Consider the following 19,895-nt stretch of genomic DNA (forward strand, 5'->3'; position numbering starts at 1 on the left):
CAGTATCGATGAACATCGTATGCAGTGCTTTAAGATTCGTCTTGTTAATTTACGACGTATTTGTTGCTAGTGTGAAGCAACTTTGCGAAATTCACGAGAATCTTGCTGATTAATTCAAAAAAACCCAACCCTTCTGCTTTTGCGTAATTTTGATTTTAAATAATGATAACATGAAGAAGTTACAACTGTTGTTGTAACAGAAATTCATCAACAAAACAGCGTCTAAGAGCAGACAGAAATGTATCACCGTAAGTGACCAATTCACGTGGCAACCTTGGACTAATGGTTCATGGGTTCCAAATATGGCGGCACCCAGAGAGTAAAAAGAAACTTGTGGTAAACATTGATGCTGGTTTCACCAAAAGGCTATCTAATCATTAATCGAAATTGATCCTTGAGCATCTACAGCACCCCCAACTATTGGTAAGTTTGCAACATTGATAATTCGCTATTTATACTTATTCGTGTTGTTGTTGTAAGTAAGATTAAGACGGTCTGAATCATCTCACTCGACACGTACGATTCATTTGTGCTGCAAAATTCTTAAACGTTTTCTCTCCAACCTTGATTAGATTTTTTGCGAACTAGTCACGTTTTCTCTTTCACATGCTGTGAATAGAATCTTTGTGCTTGAAACCTTCTCTTCTTTTTTCGGCCAAAATGTCCCGACATTCTCGCCATTATAAAACACAACAGTCAAAGGCAATAAAGCATTCTCGCCATATTTGTCTGCGCAGAATAAATAATCGTTTGCAGATGCACATTTGCATAAGCAAAACCCTCACGTCCAGCTTATCACATAGTCCCTGATATGAAACGTTGCCATCACTAGTTGATTTCAACTTGGGAAGTCTTTGCCTCCTTTTCCTTGTCGTTTGTGAAAATAGGTTTGGCCCGTCTTGTTTTTTCCCATCTCAGTTTAGCAGACGATCTTTTTATGGAGAACTTCAAAAGACTTGACAGGGCGCCTTGCTAAAAAAGAAAAAAAATCACGAGACTTTTAAAATCCCATCAATATTGATCACATTTATTTGCAAACACGATTGTTGCGGCCATCATAGTTCTTAGCCTCTTGACTGCGGATTACAAAAGGCGTGTTTCTGCAAACGGCCATAACTTTCGACACCCTCAGGCTTGTAACGTGCGCGGGTGTGAACCTCTCACTCGTGGGGTCAGACCAAACCTCATTACCAATTCATTGGAAAATGTCTTCATGCTTTATTTTTTTTTTTTTTTTGCACAATGGCGGCACGACCAGTTTTGTATTGCCCAATGTGTTATTTTATCTTTTACGGCAGCCGCACCAGTAAAAAAAAATTTTTTTTTTGGGTGGGGGGTGGAGAATTTGAAATAAGCGATTTGTTTTTTGTTTCTTTTTCTAAAAAAAAAAAAAATGGTGTCGGGAAGAAAAGCACGATTGGGTTATGAAAGTTTTCAGCTGTTTAAAAACAAAACAAAATAAAAAGAATATATATGCGTCAACTTTATGACGGTCCAAGCAATTAAGCGGAGCAGAAACAGAGACTAACAAAAGTGTCCCGCATCCAATGGCGATCTAAGTTTTTACTTCTGTTTTTTTCTTCTTCTTCTTCTTGCCCCCGCCGGATTGGGCCAGAGTCCAATAAATTTGCCTTTGCGTAGCAACAAGTTTGACAGGGTGGAATATAAAGAGCGCCACACTCGGTTGGAAATGTATTTTTAACGATACGGCCCCCGTAGTAATAAAACGAACGCATGTCAAGTACGACGTCCGCCAATTGGATTTGGGGCTAGCGCAAAACTTGCGACTCGAGAAAATGTCCCAGTGGATTCTTTTTTAATTTTGTTTGCTTTTAGTGGTTCCCTATATACTGTGCTTAAAAATAATTCCACCGTTGCCATCATAGAGGCCATAGAGAATTTAGGAAGGGAAGGGTTTCACGGATAGGAATGTAGTGAAACCTTAGAGATTCTATTTAGAGATGGCGTTGGAGGGGAGATTTTTTTTTTCTTTCTCCCTGGGAATTTTGATTCTCTTTGGGTCGTTGAGGATGTGGTAGAGAGCAGCTCGTGTTACCCTACCTACATTTTGTGTTGCTTTTATGTAGCGGCTTCTCAAAATGTATTGACACGAATGATTAACATTTTTGTTTTTGGAAAAAAAAGACGTTAGCGTTTCATTGCCTTGTGAAAATTCTTTTGAAACTGCGTTTCACTCAAAGATTCCAATTACTTTGACACGTGGTTTACACAATAAATTTCCTTTCGTCGGAATTGGAGTAGTCTTAACTCTTTATTTGCTTTGGGCCAGTTATCCGAGAACGTTATTAAGGAATTATGGCACACTTGTTTGTATGGTAAACTTTTACTTTATATTGGCGTCTTGTAAGAAGATCCGCTCCCTCCACTTTTGTTTGTATAGTCATTGAGCTATACATATAGTAGCTTAATACACTTTGCTCCGAGTGTTTGTTGATTCAATGATCGCCCCTTGTACAAGAAATATAAAGAACTTATTACTTATTCATGTAGCTTTTTTTTTTTCGAGGGGAGGGAAGTGAAAAAAAAAGTTTCTGGGAAAACGATTGCTCTTTGATTGCCCAGGGACTTTTCTTGTACTGCCGAAGAAGAAGAAAAAAAGAACTTATTGCGTTTAGTCTCGTAATAATCGGGCTAACTATCCTCGTATCTTGTAGAGTACAGGGATCCTATATTCCCAGTTGATGGGCGAAAAAATCTTTGAAAAAGTAATGACACAAGTATGTTTTGTTTTTTTATATCGATTTTATGCGCTGACTAAAGGGGGGGGGGACAGAACATGATCGTTACACTGTGGGGGGGGATAGGATTTATAGCGCGATACTATTTTTTCTTGTCTTATTATGCAATTGTGTTATATGGTGTTTGAATAGTTAAATGATCGTGATCGCTCATGGGTAGTGAGCTCTCGGTGGTGCTCCCTACGACCTAGCAACCAAGGCCATCGATTATTTTCTATCGGAAAAGGAAATTTTCCGCCACTTTTAGCTCATGAAGAGGAGGTTCTCATCGTCTCGAAACCACCAAATAACAGCCTCACCATCTTTTTTTTTTTTTTTTGCATTTTTCAGTTTCTATCGTTGCGGGATAGTCTTGTCCTGAGAAAGTGCCTCAAGCGAGACAGCGAATTTTTTTAATATATGGAAAGCTCTCTGTGCAGAGAAGAACACGGCCTTTTCGGGTAGGAAAGGCTGAATGCAAAAACGAAACGTTTTCAATAGGAAATGGCAAGTTTGTTGTTAATGGCCGGGTGAATTTGTTGATGCGCCCAACTTCTTTCTGATTCCAACACGAAAGGATGTGGTCATTGGGATTGAGCCTCCCAAGGCTTTTATTTATTTTTTTATTCATCTATTTATTCTTTTCGAGGAGGGGGGCTATGTTTTTCCTAGTCCGCTTTAAGTGTTTAATCCAACCCCTCAATTGCCGAAAGAAAACGAATATTGATTTCTTTTTTTTTGCGCTCTTTTAGTTTAAAAATGGAAAAAGGCAATTAGCAATTGTTTTGATCTAAATCACAGACTTGAAAAAGGCATTAATCTCTTTTTAAAAAAAAAAGAACAAGAATCTGGTTGATTGAAACGCGTTTTGATGCAAATTGTTTGAATAAAGGGGACTAGCTTTTCATTAAAAAAATCAAGTCTTTTCTCTTTTCTTTCTTCTTCTCCTCCCCTCGTGAGTCGGTTTACAAAATGAACTATACATAAAGTTTTCGTCGTCCGGAAATTGCGCAAAGAAAGCCTGGGAATCATGTCCTTCATTGAGATGAGTCGACTGCGATATTATTTGGATGACTGGCAGCAGTTTTGCCGGCGAAACACGCCGCCGACAGTCACATCGTAATTGCCTTTGAGGCATTTTGAAAACGAGCCCCAATTTGATTTTGATGCAAAAAGAAACACACACAATAGTCGTCGCCAAATTCAAATAAGTACTCTGCGTCGTAGCTGACGCCCTTCTCAGTAGTTGGTAATTTGCTAGTCGCTAACTGTTTAGCCAAATCGTCGACCGTGTTCCCATTTTTGAATTTTTTTTTTTCGTTGTTAAAAAAATGGAAGGGGTTTATGTGTGTGTGTGTATATATATGCATACACAGTAATAATTGAGGGTATGAAAGGAATCCAACTCGCAATTGGCTGATTCAGTGTGAAGTTACATAGGTGATGGAATACAATCAGATTGGCCGCATTTTGTTGCTACTGGAAAGTCGACATGTACCGGTTCTCTTCATGTGTGTACAGTGCGTGACTGCAATTCTACTTCCGCCACTCCACGTGTCGTGCGGGATAAAAGGGGTGGTGAGGGGGGGGGCAGGGAATCTGCCGAGTACGGGACACCCACCCATGCGAAATTTCACCCATTGGTCGCCCTGCGAACCAATGACGAAATTTGGCTGTTTTAAGGAGGAGACCCTCTTCTTTTCGTGTCGGTTGTTTCCAACGCTACCACGGGCCACGTCTTTTCTCGAAATATTGGGGCTAGCATTTTTCTTTTCGTTTTTATTTGTATGTTTTATATGGCCTTTATTGGTGTTAGACATTACAATTTTATTATCGTGACGAAAAAACAAAACATGGATTCAAACAGTTAGTATTAGATTGGAATCGATCGTGGATTTTTCAAATGAAATTGGATGTTGTAAGATCAATAAAAAGCGATTCGTCGTTTTTGTATTGTTTTAACGCGTCCGACCACTTGGTCTTGTTTTTTTGTTTTTTTCTTTTCTTTTCTTTTCAATTGATGATATCAATCCCTTGTTGGGTCAAGTGGCATCCAATACCCTTTCGCTATCGAAAAATCGACATCTTTTTCTTCTTTTCCCGACGTTTATGGCATGGAATATACCGTGATGCCCGTCTTTTTTTTTACATTGTCTTTTGTATGAAATGTCTTTGGTTGACGCTTCTGCCGACCGGTGATAAGGCGCTCCATCTTATCTGCTTTAGCAGTCTGCAGTTGTCGACCCAATACGATCGATTGGTTGCAGAAATAATGTCTAACATAGTCATACATTTTTTTGTTTTTCCTTTTTACTTTCCTACCAATCAGAGTTGACTCGTCGTTGATAAGCATCTCGTACGTTTTCTCCCCTCCTTTTTGGACGGTTTTAGACCGTGACAGACATTGAGTCAACTGACAAACCAGTTGTGTCCTCGCAGCGGCTTGTGGAACCTTTGACTTGGACTAAGAGAAAATAAAGAAAAGCTTAAGAGACGATTTTATATTCCTTTCAGGATAAGACGTAGAAAAGGAAGATTGAAATTTGTTTTCTTTTTTTACGGTCGGTACGAGACTCTATCTGGAAACATTCCTGTTTTGTATGCAATTTCTCGAATTGTTTTTGGTAGCATTTTTCAACAATAACCCGCCTCATCAATTTGCAACAGCACCACGCCATATTTTTAAAAAATATTTAATTTGAATATTGTTTTGTTTTTTTATATGGTCTGCCCCGAGCGGTACAAATAAGTTTGACAGAGTCAAATGGTTTTTTTTCCTGATATTCTTTAAATACATCAAGATTTTGCCGCCTTCATACATTACTAATGATTTCCATATCGTCAGTGTCTAGACGCGCTACGCTTCTCATTGTTAATTATCATGACTGTCATTCATCAGCACAAACCTGACGACGATCCAGTTTTTTTTTTTTGTGTTTGTTAAGAATTTTTATTTTGGGGAGTAGTTGTTAATCAAGGCGTCTAAACTTTATCGGGGACAGACGGGAGACTATCGCGAAATCACCTTCCATTTCGTCCGTTTTTTTTTTTATTTTTTGATATTATGATTATTATTTTATATGTATTCGCAATCCGCGGGATTTTGGATGAATGCCAATTCGTTGGCCTTCGTAAAGACGAATATAGGATCTTATCGACAGGACATATATCCACGGCTCTGAATTCATTGCTGTTACGCGCCTTTCGGAGCGGAACCGGTCGGTAAGATCCCCCCCTTAAAAAAAGCCCGACATCCACAAGGTTTTCTTTATTCTCTTCCTTCATGATCCTGAATTATCTTTCGAGTTGCTGTCATCAGAACAAAGAAAAAGAATGAATACCCTCACCCAAAAGATAGACAATATCAACGTGAATTAGTTATTGCACACGGCTGTCCCCGCTGGCGTCAGCAGCTTTTATGAAGAAAATGTATTCAGCTCTCTGCTATCTGGAAATATATAAAAAAAAAGGCAAATACAGCGTAATTTATTGACCGATGTTGCCTGTCATATTGCCCCCCCTTTTCTAGTTTTTCTAGAGAATCATTCGTCTTTTTGTTTTCTCTTCTGTTTGTATATTATGGAGAGAGAGAGAGAGTGATGGGGGCTGATCAGATTATCGCATTGCGTGCAGCGCAAAATCAAAAATGAAGTTTTTACTTGCAAGGAAGTAAGCGTGAATTGAGGCACGAAAAAGGAAATCATTTTGCTAAAAACCCCTCCACCCGTGTTAAATGGGCTGTGCATGTGTTAGTGGGTTTCGTTTGAATGGCGAACGCTTTCATCATTTATCTGCATATGTATACGAAACTGTTCGATTATGCTCGTGTGAGCACTTGTTACGTGTCCCTCTCTCTAGACGTCATGAATTGTATAGAAACAAGAGTTTCACCTTGAAGTGAACACATAGTATCGAGTGACGCATTCGGTTGGCAGGTTCATCTTCAGTTTCCGATGCTCATGGCAGGAAACAAAGAGACTATCGGGTTGCGCCGTAAGATTCAATCTCCGCTACCTGCAACTCCTCCGATTTTGCGACGCCCGAGGAAATGAGATGAATCAAGTTTCAATCCATTTGCGCAATTTATGAAATTGGGTTTTTTTTTCTTCTTCTTATTTGGCCAATTTACCTGTTTTTGTTTGGCTTCCTGGTTGGCTTTAACGATTTTGAGAGTTGCGCAAAGTTCTTCTGACGAGTTCATTTGCACGCGCCTAGGGTGTTCGTGCGGATCCAAAACTCAAGCAAAAACGACGTCCATCAAAAGGATTACTGCAAAAGCTAGTCAATGTTTCACGGTGTGACTTGATGGAATTAAATGCAAAATCCCTGTGTGGCTTATAGGCGAAAATGGCCAGGAAAATTCACTGCGCTAATCATGTAAATGACAGACCATGAAGTTGCATAATTCTCTACGATTTCAGAGCCATTTAATTTTTATTTAAATTTTCTCCGAGCTTGCCGTGTTATTTCGTTTGGTTCCGGACTGGTTCCATCAATTTTTTTTTTTTTTTGCCATATGCTATTTTGTTTGCATAGCAACATGAAATCTTTTTTTTCTTTTTTCTTCGCCGAATCCGCCAACATACGTTGATGGAACCCATGGCATTCTTTTTCCGCATTGTAGCCCAAAACCGTTGCTTTTTTGATTGCCCCACGTCTTTGTTTTCCTGCGGTTTTCTTGACAAAAGAAATTGTTAGGCCATTATTTGCTCTTGCATAATAAGAATCGCTCTTTAAACAATCTCATTATGTTCGCCTCTCGGTGTCTATAGGCTGCAAGCTGTTTGCCATAGCATAGCTATACAATCAAAGTTGAGTTTCTTGCCTTCTTTCGTGTGCCAGCTACTTGCAGTGATCCACAATAATTCATTTGCTCCACTGAGCGAGATGAACACAGCCAAAAATTGTGTTTTCAAATGGAATATACCTTTACGGCTTTCCCCCTCTAGAGTCATTAAAGATTTGGTTTTTCTTCAAGGATGTGGACGTGCCAAATATTGGTTATTTCCATAACATCTTTTATAGACTGTAACCGAGTCCAATACAAAATTATATGACTCCATTTTATTTTGCCTCTTTGAAAAAAAAATGTTTAATTTGATATTGAAAAGTATGGGTCGAGTTACTTTATTTATTTTATTTTTTTTTAGAAAGTTGATTTGCATACACTTCCGATGTACTCACCGACTCTTGGAAGATAATTATCATCTGGTCTCTCGGGATAAAAACAACCCAAATAGCAACACACACACAAAAAAAAAAAACCGTTCTCTCCCGTGTATAAGTCAAGGATGCTTTTTTGAATGGCCGTAAATCACTGTGCGAGAAGGAGGGAGGGAATGCTGACGTGAGTCACATTCGCCAAACATATGTGGGGAATTTTTAGCAGATATAAATATACCTTGTCTAACTTCTGTTTGGGTAGGCTAGCATAAATGTAAGACGAATTCTTGGGATAGCTTTTCCAAAGTGAAGTACACGCAGACTCACGGAGTTGTCGTAACTTTTGCACATCGTCAAAATTGCACGATGGAAAGAAAAAAAATGGGGCAAAAAAAAAAAAAGAAATGTTACAAATTCCTCCGTTTCGAAATGTGCAAGTTTTCGATCAAAGATCCAAGGGCTTATGTATCTATGGCCAGGTATAACCTCTGAAAGTTTATAGACGTGGAATCTTTTCCACTTGCCTACACGGGAAAAGGTGTTACAACTAGCGTCACGACGGAAACCCGTGAAAGGCGAGGAAAATACGATTTCACCCAAAGTTTTTTGCACGTTATTAAGATAATGGCGTACACGTGAACGGCATAGAGACACGATAACACGGGAGATTATCGGGGAAAATGTGGCACTTGAACAAAACCGGCTGTTGCGTAAAGGGCACATCACGATCGTAGACAGCAGTCGATAATTATTGAAATGGGAATAAGAAAAGATGCCGCCGAGTTTTGTTGCATTGAATACCAATCATTTGGCCACAAGATCTACTCTGTGATTAATGAACTAGCAAATTGACAAGTCTCTCTCACATTCCTGCTGTTTACGATGTGTGTGTGGGTCGCAAGTTCAAAGTGAGAGTTTGTCGGCAACACGTGCAAACATTCACGGCTGTGTCAGGTTTTCGAAATAAAACTTGTACATTCAAAGGTGAAACTTATTAGTATCATCTCGTGTTGCTACATCTCAAACTATTAAACACCATAATCGGCAGTCATTTGTCCCGTTTCTCAGTTGTTTTTCACATTGCCATGAATACTAAACAGCAACGGGCAGGTCTGAAGTATTCATTTTCTTGCGTTTTTTGTTTTTTGTTTTGTTTTATTTTATGGAAAGAGCCATAAGCTTCAGTTTTATCAATTTAATGGCCGATAAAAAGGGATACAGCAACAGCACGTATATGACAAATGGCTTTTATAGCGTCGAGTGATCAATGTGAAGGAGAAAAACAGCCTCAAAAGTTTTCACAGCTTTTCCCCCCAACTTTTTAGGTGAACAGCACACTCGCCAACGGTTGCTGTTTACACTCATTCCTCGCGGCGTCCAAAATGGCCGCCCAGTGAGCCAGCCGAAATCTGTTTGTGTACGCGTGTTCAACAATTGAAAATCAATCTTGTCGCTATGCAGAAATTACGTTGGCCAATTGAATGAACGTCGTTCACACCGAAATGTAAGTCAAAACATTTATTCTGATTTTCGAGTATTTGCTTAAATCTCGTAGTTTTACCGACGGCTGGATCAAGTTTTGCCTTAAACTAGTCGATGTCAAAAACGACGTTTCGTTTTGTTGAAATCATGATAAATGGGCATCAGTTGACTTTTTGTTGCCTTTTTTTTTTGTTTGATTTCATCAGTTTTGAGGGTCGTTGTCGTGAAAGTGGCTCCCGTAACAATGTCAAAACAAAAATAATAGAATAGCGATGTCTTTTAGCGTCGTGAAACGTGCAAATTTTTCGCAGAAAACCCCAAACTGGAATTCAATTTACTTTCACAAATTTCATGCCAAATTTTAGCTAAAAACATACAAGCAAAAACATTTTGTTGTCAACTTGAATGTTTTTGTTTGTTTGTTTGTTTGTTTGTTTCAATTGAAATACAAACACATTTCTGATTTCGCAACTTGAGTGACAATTCACCTGCCAAAGTCTGTCTTACATGTATAAATATTCTTCGACATTTATTACGCTTTTATCAAGCCACTCAACGAAAGCGATTCTTTCCATTACTTTTATCGCGATCTTTACTTTGAGGCATGGTTTGCTAAAAGTGTACGTTTCTTACCTTTACGAAATGTAATCCTTCTTTCAACCATCAACACTTATTACGTCATATCGGTCCATTGCCAAAAAAAGAAAAGAAAAGGCGTGTAGAAAATTGGCAAAATTCGATAAGTTGAAAATCATAGGTTTTTTTTATGTGCTGTGTATATATTTATTTTTAGATTTCGGTAAATGGTCGCCAAAGGGAGGGAATCTGACGAAACAACGTCTTCCACCCCCTTTTTTTTCGGGCGTTTTTTTTTATATTCTTTTTCCACAAGACATGAGAAAGGCGATGAACAAAGAAATGGGAAAAAGTCGGGATACAGCGACAACTAACTTTACGACACCCTGGCAATCAAGCTGAAACATTATTCAAGAGAGTCTGACATCCCCATGTGATGGCAATCTAAGAGATTCTTTTCCCGATAGAAGGGGGGGTTTAGCAAATTGCTTTTGCCTAGCAACAATACCACCTCTTTATAGCGCTAAAAGAGAAAAAAAAAATACATGTCCGAACAGACGTATATCTCAGCATATGCCCTGCGGATATGCATATTTTTTGTCACATCTGTTGTTTTAATCACTTGCATTATTATTATTTTTCTGTGAAACAAAACAAAACAAAAAATCATCATAATAATTTTGTATTGAGTAAAAGTCCCTGAAGGTGTCCCTTGGATCGTAAATTAGGATAGCTACTACTGGGCTGCAACCAAGATGGCGTCGGCCTAGGTCTTGATATTTTTATACGTCCTTGCCTATATACAGATGGCGTTTGATGCGACTCTGCTTTTTCGCCAAGTCAATTCTTTTTGATGCTCTAGGGCCCCTTAGGCAGCGTGAAGAAATTCTTGTGTAGGGGCTTCAGTCCCGACAGTCTACGGTGAAACATGGCTGCCATGGCTACGCGTATAGAAAATGCGCAATTTCTTTGGGATAAAAAACGACACCACGTCTGTGGCGACCAATCGAATGTGAGTGTAATTAGATTATAGTTGAATTTTGATTGGATCTTACATCACGTTCTCCGTTGTAAATCTGATCTTTCGTTACGGGACACACACAAAAAAAAAGAAACAAAAATGGCGACCCGAGTCTGTTTTCTCCCGAAGCCTCGGGTTTCGTTTGTACTTTTTTGTGTGTGTTCTTTCAAAAATTAACTTTTCGTTCGAAAGACATCGAAGGAAAAAGAAGAAAAAAAAAGAAAAACTTTGGTAGGGAGGGAAAATAATTTAGTTGATGATTATTTCCTTAGAGGTTCTTTTCTGAGTCGCCGTGGCGATAACGACTAGTCTGAGCTTGTTGATAATGAATTCTTTCTCATTCAAACAAGGGGGGGAATTGAAGTTTTTTTTATTTTATTTTGTATATATACGTTGTTCTCCGGCAAGTTCAAAAGAAAAGAGGCGGGAAAGGGCGGGCTGTAATGGAATTGGGGATAGTTGTTCAATACGCGTAAACTTGTGTGTTATTTATTAGTGTTGGGCTGAAACTCTTTTGTTGCATGAGGGTTGGGGGAATAAAACATTTTTTTTTTTTTCAATTCATCAACTTTTGCATTCGAAAATATCCAATGAGCTCCCGTTTTGTTCTCCCCTATCGTTTGAATGAGTTATATCAATAAAAAAAAACAACTAAAAACTCAAATGGTTCATTGATGTCACGAAATCTGAGGTCGTAAACTAGGACGTTTGTTTAATGAAACTGAAGCGAAATAAAAAGAAGAAAAAAGGCGCGGCAGGGGAGAAATCGTTATATAACTACATTGTTATAACGTTAATAACGCTGAGTGCGTCTTTTGTTGTTATTGGCGCCTCGTAACGCAATCCCAGGTATGCCATGCGTGCGGTTACGCCAAGGTGTTTAGATCATCCTGTGTACAGATGGTCTTTAAAGGTGGTTGTTATGTGCCGCACGCCTGGAATTGGTTACGGGGCTAAAGCCATTGATTGTTACGACGTAGAAGAGAAAAAAAATTTTTTTGTGTATTCTTAAATACAAGATGGGAGGTGGTGGAAAGAAAATTCCTGCCACCAGACACACGAAAGGCTCCTATCTGATCCCTTTAATTATTATTCAGGAAGCGAACCGTCGCTAATGATATTTTGTGTTGCTCCGTATTGTTGCATTCGAAACTTTGAGCGAAGGATTTCACGCCATCTGTAACGGAGGGAGCCATGAAAGGGAGGGGAAGAAGAAAAAAAAAAACATCCCCAACTGGATTCAATGGTCGTGAACGAAGGAAAGAAAAAAATGGGGTTCCTACCCTTCGCGAGTTTTTATTCGGACGAGTGAACTTGTTGACGCTCTTTGCCAAGTTTGTCGACGAACGAGGGCAGGGTAGATGTAGTTTGTTGTCGTGCAAGAGTTTCCTTTTTTTTTTTCTTTCTTTTACGGTCCAAAGTTTTTCTTTGATCCGATTACATCAGCAGATGTGATGCTCACCCCCCCTGCTGCTTTTGTTGATATCTTTCCCATCACTGTTGATGTGATAGCAGACAAAATACTTTAGAAGTAAGGGCTTACAATCTCTCCCGCCGACCTCCTGTTTATTGAAAACTCTGCCATTGGTTCCGTTTCGCTTTTTTTTTATTTTTCAATTTTCCCCTTATTCATGTCATTACATCAATATGGCTACACATAGTCATACTTATAGGATATGTGCGTGCCACTTTTTATTTCCCCTTTTCCTGTTTACACCGATGGGTAACTTCGAGCGCGTGGAACTGGAAGTTATCTGGGAAAGAAAAAAAAGAAAAACCAACAAAATGATAAAGAAAAGGAAAGAAAAAGGAAATACTTGTATACCGTTTGTCAAACAAACGGTTGAAAAGACACACGGGTGGTTTTTATGTTTGTAATCATACATTTCTTCCTGCTCAACAACTATTCATTTGGACGAGGAGCAGCCAAAGACAGCGAGAATGTGGCAACCGTCAAGACAAAGACGACGTGGCATTGAGAAAGAACGAGAAAATCGATGGAGGTTTTTTGTTGTATCTCGTAGAGTTGTCTCTTTTTTCTATGAGAGAAATTTCTCTCTTTGCCGACCAATCAGGTTTTCTCGACTATTCCTCTTCATTTGTGCCACGTCGCTCTCTCTTTCTCTCTCTCTCTCTCTCTCTGTGTTGTTTTATAAGAAATAAAAACGGGACCAGAAGGAGAAGAAGAAGTTGAAAAGTCGGAATGCCGACTGAGCTTGTCTCTCGTCGCCCTTATAATAGCCTTGCGTTCTTCCTATGCTAACGGGGGAGTGGTGGCTGCTGCTGCTGCATATATATATACCCATTTACTACACATCGTTGACGATTCCAATTCATTTTCATTCCCTTCCAGGGGCTTTCAAACTGTTTATTCGAATCTACTACGTCCGTGGCGTTTGCCGCTCGTATATCTTTAGCTCTACTATAATGGAAACGGGGCCATAGGGGTCCCATTACTATCGCGTGATGTATTTATTTTTTCTTTTCTTTTTTCTTTTTTCTTTTTTGAATTTGATCGAAATGTCAAAAAAAAAAAAAATGTGATGCTGTCAGGGTCGTTGTCAATTTTTCTATAGTATTCATAAAGAAGGGACGGTTTGACATGCCGACCTCCCTCAACAAGATGTGGCTCTATTCGTTTTTGTTTTGTTACCTTCGAATAAGCACCTGCCATCCGTGGCGGAGTGAAAGCTACTCCGAAAGATACAGTGGGCCACGCCTACTTTCAACCAGGTTGTAATTCGAAGCGCATCACTTTTTTTTTTTTTTTTCGAGGGAGGTAGCCATTTTAGAATCTATGTTCTATATACACTGCACCCCTACCCCGTGTAGAAAGTTAATAGAACGATATTGTGGGAGTTTTGTCAATGTCAAGCTTTCTGCACCAGTGATTTTGAAAAAAAAATAATAAGTTCAATTGGTCAACCTCATCATTGTATTCTCTCTGCAAATTGACCAGCCGAATTGGTTCGCTTTTTTTTTTTCATTTGGTTGCCATCGGAGCTTATGTTACCGGGGTGGTAGTGGTAGTAGTAGTAGAAGCCAAAACAGCAGCGAGATCCTTGTTATGTATTTGCGTGACTACTAGTCTCTCCACGTGTCACGCGAAACGGCGTATAGGGGAGCCCTCCCGAACAACAACACAAACCGATGTGCCATTTCGCCTATTGGTCGCCGGATGAACCAATGGCGAAATTTGATTCCTTTTTTTTTTTTTTTCTTTTCTTTTCATGTTCGCTCTTTTGATTTTTTATACTACGGTATTACGCACGAACCGCTCAGCTAGCGTCTTTATTTATTATTATTTATTTTATATGTATATATATTTTTTTTTACTTTGAAGGGTTAAATAATAATAAAATGTGTAATGGTTAAGAAAGTTTACCGGATATTATTATTATTATCATTGGAATATAGTGCGTTTATTTTTCTATAGCCTCGAGCCATGCAAATATATATTTTTTTTTAGGGGAATGCGGTCGAATAGCTCGAGGGATTCGAAGCGTGACCCGTGTGTGTGTGTGTGTGCCTTCACTTGAAATTCCGTTCGGGTATCTTTTTTTGTTTTTTGGTCGGAGACGGTGATAAATGTTGTATCAATCGTTCTTTTTCTTTGTTTTGCTAGCAGCGTGTGGTTGCGGGAGATGAAATAATCAATTGCATCCGACTTTGTTTGACTTGTGGACAACTATCTACTTTCTAACGAAGAGTGTGTGTGTGTGTGTGTGGTCTAACCGGGCTAGTGTATTGACAGATGGGTAACTTGAGACCGCAAAAAAAAAAAAAATATATACGGTCATAACTGGCAACCTTGTGTATTTTGCGTGTGCAAACACACATACTGTACTGATTTTATTGATGGCTTCAACTCTTATTTTGCATATGCGAAAGGGAAAACACACACACACACACAGGGGAAAAAGTAAGGTGCATTTTGAGTGATTCCGTCATTGTTTCACACCGTTGCGTGATTGTTTTCTGGGCGTCTATCCAAAAACTATTTCGTTATTGCCCTTAACCTTTCAGATCTTTGCAACATTCTATCCTTTTCTTATTTCTTTCTTTAGACAACGGACGGACAATTGTATTTTTGCGATATAATTTGTGTTTTTGCTGAAATGGGACATCGTGGCGACAGTATCAAAAATTGGAACAGGCTATCTCGAAAATGGTACACATTGACTATTTCGGTCCCACCTACACGCCCTCTCTAGAGAGATACTTTCGATCTATTTCGATCTTTCGGCATTGTCGGGTGTCCCTTTTTTTTTTTGCCACAATCTCTTGTCATAAATCTCACACCGATGTTAAAGAAACAGATTCAGCGTCTTCTTCTTCTATTTGGGTAGAAGAAGCTTTCCCATCCATATCGACCGCCACGCGACTATATATAAAGCCACTGCCGAGCTATTGTTGTGATGCTAACCTTGTCCCTTCAAGGCAATAAGACGCGGTCAGATTGATGGGAGGTTTTTTTTTTTTTCCTTTCTCGCAGATCGCGCATTCTATAGACATTATCCCACGTGTCCGCTAGGCTAGAGTCACTCGCAAATTTCTTTTTTTTTTTTTTTGCATTTTATTTTCCCGTTTTTGTTGTCTTTTTGGCGAAAATCTTCCCCTCGAGCTTTTTTGGATGGTTGCCAACCGTGTTGGCCTTCAGGGTTTTATAGGACCCTAGCAACAGCGTTGAGGGCCGCAGCTCATTGCTTTGTGTACCCAATCCGAATGGCTGCCGCCCTTCTTTTTTGGCCATACTTTGTTACCACCACTGCACTATTCGCTTCTTTTTGTTTTCCAAGTGTATACAACAGTAAACAACCCGCATTTCATTTTTGTTTTTGTTTTATTGTCTTGTGCATTCAGTAGAATTCATCATCTTTCTAGGTAGTGTTCTACAGTGTAGTTAGTCTAGTTTCCGTACGACTTTGATATCCCTATTTTCTCTTTTTCTGCCCCCCCGAACTGACATTGTTCTTCTTTTTTATTATTGTTCGCCCAAAATGGCTGATGTATGCAACGCAGTCGGGGGCAGTTTAAAAAAAAGGGGGGCATTTTGTTTCGCAGCGGAAATGGTCGTGATCTTTTTTAAGCCGACCTTAATCGTTCCATCTTCTGCTCGACAAAGCAGTTGACGGATTTTTTTCATTAACTACGACAGAGGCAACGCGTTCACGTCAAACTCGCTTCGTCATTTAGTTACGCACGTGAAATGAATCGATTTTTCGTTTAGTCCCTTTTGTAAAGCAATTTGGTGATTAAAGGGAGAGAGAAAAAAGGGGGGATACTCATCGACACAACAACGGTGGTACGGACCTCATGGGTTATTAACACGAGCGAAAGAGAAAAAGTAGATAGGGAAACCTTACGACTGCTTCGGTAAAAATTATTGTGATTTCAAAAATCTTGGCCGACACCTAGAAAAGTTATAGGCTTTTAGGCTTTATTCAATTGTGTGTGTGTGTGTGTAGAAGGCCCACGCACTGCAGGGTCACGGTGTTCGTTGTAGAGGTAGATCGGGGTTGTGCGTGAATATTTATAGACACGTGCGTTGAAGAGATATGAAATGATTGCGAGTGTAGACTACACAAATGTATCAGCTGGGAAAGGGTAATCTTTTTGTAACTTGATCAAATGTTTGTTTAACCTTTGAGAAATCTTCTCCCAGTTTTGGCCGCGTAGATTCTAAAATCTTGTCGGACGTAATTTGTGTTGTTTCCAACCAAAAAAAAAAATTGTATTCGAAGCTTTGGCTGACATACTTTGTGATTAACATTATTGGCCTCTGTCGCGATCCATCACATTTAAGCTGGCAGACTTGGTGAACTTGTGGGGTGTAATTATACACACACTCATATGTATGTATATATATATATATATATATACACATATCGAGATTTGGAGAAACTATTTTCGTTTGGTGCGCAGAATTTGTGTGTGTATGCTGCTACTACACTTACTACTACCCTTCCGGTTCAGATGAACAAGGGGGCGCAAATCGGTAGGGGCATACTTTAGTCAGAGCCAAAATAAAAGCAGCTTTTTTCTGGCTCCCAAGTCGAAGGGGGTAAAACGATCCGACTGCTGTGTTTGGTGTCCTTGCCATTGCCATACCACCAACAGTGCATGATCCCCGCGCGAAGGGAAAGCTTCGTACCGAAAAATCGTAGAACCACTGTTTAGTTCCCTTTTGGTGCCTTACTGAGTAAGTTGGCTCGTTCTCGATCTCGATTTTTTGACTCTTCGTGCTTTTGTCGCACAGTTATTTCCCCTTCGTTTTCGTGTGTGTGTGTGTGTGTGTTGACGTTTTCATTTCCAATATATAGGTAATTCGATACATTTATACCGTGTGGGTTTTTTTTTTTATATAATTTAGTTTTGGCTATGTGTGTTTGACAAATTCTTCTTGTGAGGAACGAAAAAAAAATAGTTGTTAAAGAATTTCGGTGACGTGCGTTGAAGAGCCCATGCCTACGCAACCAAAGTGGCGCTTACATCACGATCGGTTACCATCGATTGCCTAATCTCGGCTTATCTAAAATGTCGGCCCATTTTTTCCCCCGTCATTAACCAAACATGTTTTTTTTACTTGTTTTCGGCATGAAAAGAATCTAAACCCAATTGTTTTTTTGTTTTTTTTTCTCTCTGAAACATTAGGTGCTTTTCATTAGACATCAATGTCAGATAGCGACGCTGAAGAATTGTCCGTGGGGGCACCGTCGCCGATTTCAGCTAAAGAGCGCCATCACCACGGTTCTAATATGATTATCATGGATGGCGATGAAGAAGGGTCCAGCAGCGTTTCAAGTTTTCGAATCCGTAACGAAGGAGTGGACGCGATTAATGACAGCAACGGCGCCTCGCAGCGCCACCCGACTTGTGCGCTGTGCAAAAATCACCAAACGATAAGCACGCTCAAAGGGCACAAAAGATACTGTCCATGGCGACAATGTATGTGCGAGTTGTGCTACGGCACCAATAAAAAGAGAAAGATCAATGCGGAGCAAGTGGCGCTGAGACGAGCTCAAGCCCAAGATGAAGAACTGCGCAAAAAAGGAATAATTCAGCAACTCGAAAGGATTTCAAGCTCCTCGGCGTCAACAATCACTACACCCTCTTCTATCCAACAATCGCCTTCACCCGATTGTGGGAAAGCGAGGCCGTCTCGCTCCGAGCATCAGCACTCGATGCCGGGCAGAGAGGAAAGAGCGCCAAAAGTGAAAATCGATGCCCCGGCGCGGCCTACACCGGCCGCGGGATGTCACCAATCGAGTCCCGTAGTCTTTGGGCAACAATTATCACTTGGCAGCATTCTCATGGGCCAGAATGTCTCCTTACTGAGGCACTCTGTTTGCGAGAAGCGATTAGGTTTCGAAATGTTGGGTTTCCTCTTCAGGATCATTCAAGACGTTAAGGCTGAAATCGAAAGAGTCTCTTTTCAATTGAATGAAATACACCACGAGATTCAAATCAAGATTCATTCCGGCAACGTTAACTTTGCGCCAAATCCTAATCTGGTTTACGGTCAAGATCCACTGCAGAACGGAAATCCAGTGACCCCGGTATCCATTCATCATTACCAAATCCCTTCTTCTTTTCAGACTCAGTTCCGAGCGACGGTCATTAACGGCCCTCATCCTCCCCTACACCAAACTTTATATCCCAATTGATTGTTGTTTTTTTTTATTATTATTATTCATTGATTTATTCTTGCTAGCAAGGGATATTATTTTAGATTATTTGTTTGTTTGTTTTTTAACATTTGATGTTGTTTCGTTTTTTTTTTTTTTGAATTTATATCGTTTCTGCTTCTTTATGGCATCTTTTCTTTGCACTCTTTTATTATTGAAATTAGTGAAAAATTCCAATCTGCCAACGAAAACCCCCTTTTTGCTTTGATTGATCTTATAGTAACCGAACGATTTACATGTCTGTTGTTCACACAGCCTGATGGAAACATCCTCCAAGTGATTGTTAAGTGTAAGATGATTACCACCTGAGCTTGTCACCCGAAGGAAGAAAAACTTGATGGGTATATTTTTGGAACTTGATTGATATTGTGATTTTTTTTATCTCATTGAAATTGACCGATTGATGTGAATCTTTGAACTGCAAAAATCTGTGATGAAGATGTGGTCTTTTGCGAGGTGAATTCTATGACTTGAAAACGGTAGCACTGCCCGTGCTGGATGGCACAAGAAGAACGTTTAGAATTTAGCTGTAGCTAAGCGCAAAGAAAGAGCCAGTTGTTTATATTTTATTAAATCGAAACACAATTCACCATTAATTGGATGTAAAGACAAAAGTTAGGATTATTTAAATTGGAAAGGAATGTATTTGCCGAGTTATGCAAATGCTTGATACCCGCGAAGGAGAACGTACTGTATTATCGAGGCCTTTGATCGGAAAATGCGAGGGTTGAGCTGGGAAAATATTTCTAGGTCGAACAAATGATTAAAAGAGACCTGATGATAGACCTATTGTCTTTCTGGAATGATTTTTGTTTAGTAGGCCTACGAATCGTTTCGTAGTTACAGCAGTCGTCGTTACGCATTTCTATAATAGAAATAATAGTCCGGTACCTAACAGTTGATATCAATCTAGCATCAGATTAGATTTTTTCACTAACGGACACCATAGATTCATAATTTTTATTAACAAAATAGGGAAATAAGATTTTGTTATGCTTCCTTTCAACAAACAAGTTTTTAAACCCCTCCCAATTTTTTGTTTGCAATATAACAATTCATTACAGAAAAAACTAGCTATTTAATATTTTGTTTTTCAAATAACCGTTTCGGATATTTTCTCTCCTTTGCATAAAAGTATGTTATAATCCTTATCTATCATACTGAAACTTTGAATCACAATGTAGTTGGACCCAAAATAAAACTTCATCCGCCGCAACAAAAAAAAAA

The 19,895-nt window shown here is 39.4% G+C and overlaps 1 protein-coding gene across 2 annotated transcripts; it reads left to right on the forward strand.

The window, feature by feature from the left end:
• The first annotated feature begins 263 nt into the window (after positions 1-263).
• On the forward strand, positions 264-19,895 carry LOC116915975. 2 transcript variants are annotated; one of them, XM_045169100.1, is made up of 4 exons: positions 264-423; positions 9,227-9,405; positions 14,450-17,303; positions 17,635-19,895. In XM_045169100.1, the coding sequence occupies exon 4, from the start codon at positions 17,655-17,657 to the stop codon at positions 18,645-18,647; it is 993 nt and encodes a 330-aa protein (XP_045025035.1). In that variant the 5' UTR covers positions 264-423; positions 9,227-9,405; positions 14,450-17,303; positions 17,635-17,654; the 3' UTR covers positions 18,648-19,895. The 2 variants fall into 2 exon arrangements, with proteins under 2 accessions (XP_045025035.1, XP_032777038.1); XM_032921147.2 differs by lacking the exon at positions 14,450-17,303 and having other exon boundaries at positions 265-423.

Source organism: Daphnia magna, linkage group LG2, assembly GCF_020631705.1.
Source record: "Daphnia magna isolate NIES linkage group LG2, ASM2063170v1.1, whole genome shotgun sequence".
In the NCBI taxonomy this organism is placed as follows: Eukaryota; Metazoa; Arthropoda; class Branchiopoda; order Diplostraca; family Daphniidae; genus Daphnia; species Daphnia magna.

What these genes read in the sequence shown, in the direction of transcription:
- LOC116915975 (XM_045169100.1), top strand. Translation starts at nt 17,655, where the DNA reads ATGTCAGATAGCGACGCTGAAGAATTGTCCGTGGGGGCACCGTCGCCG.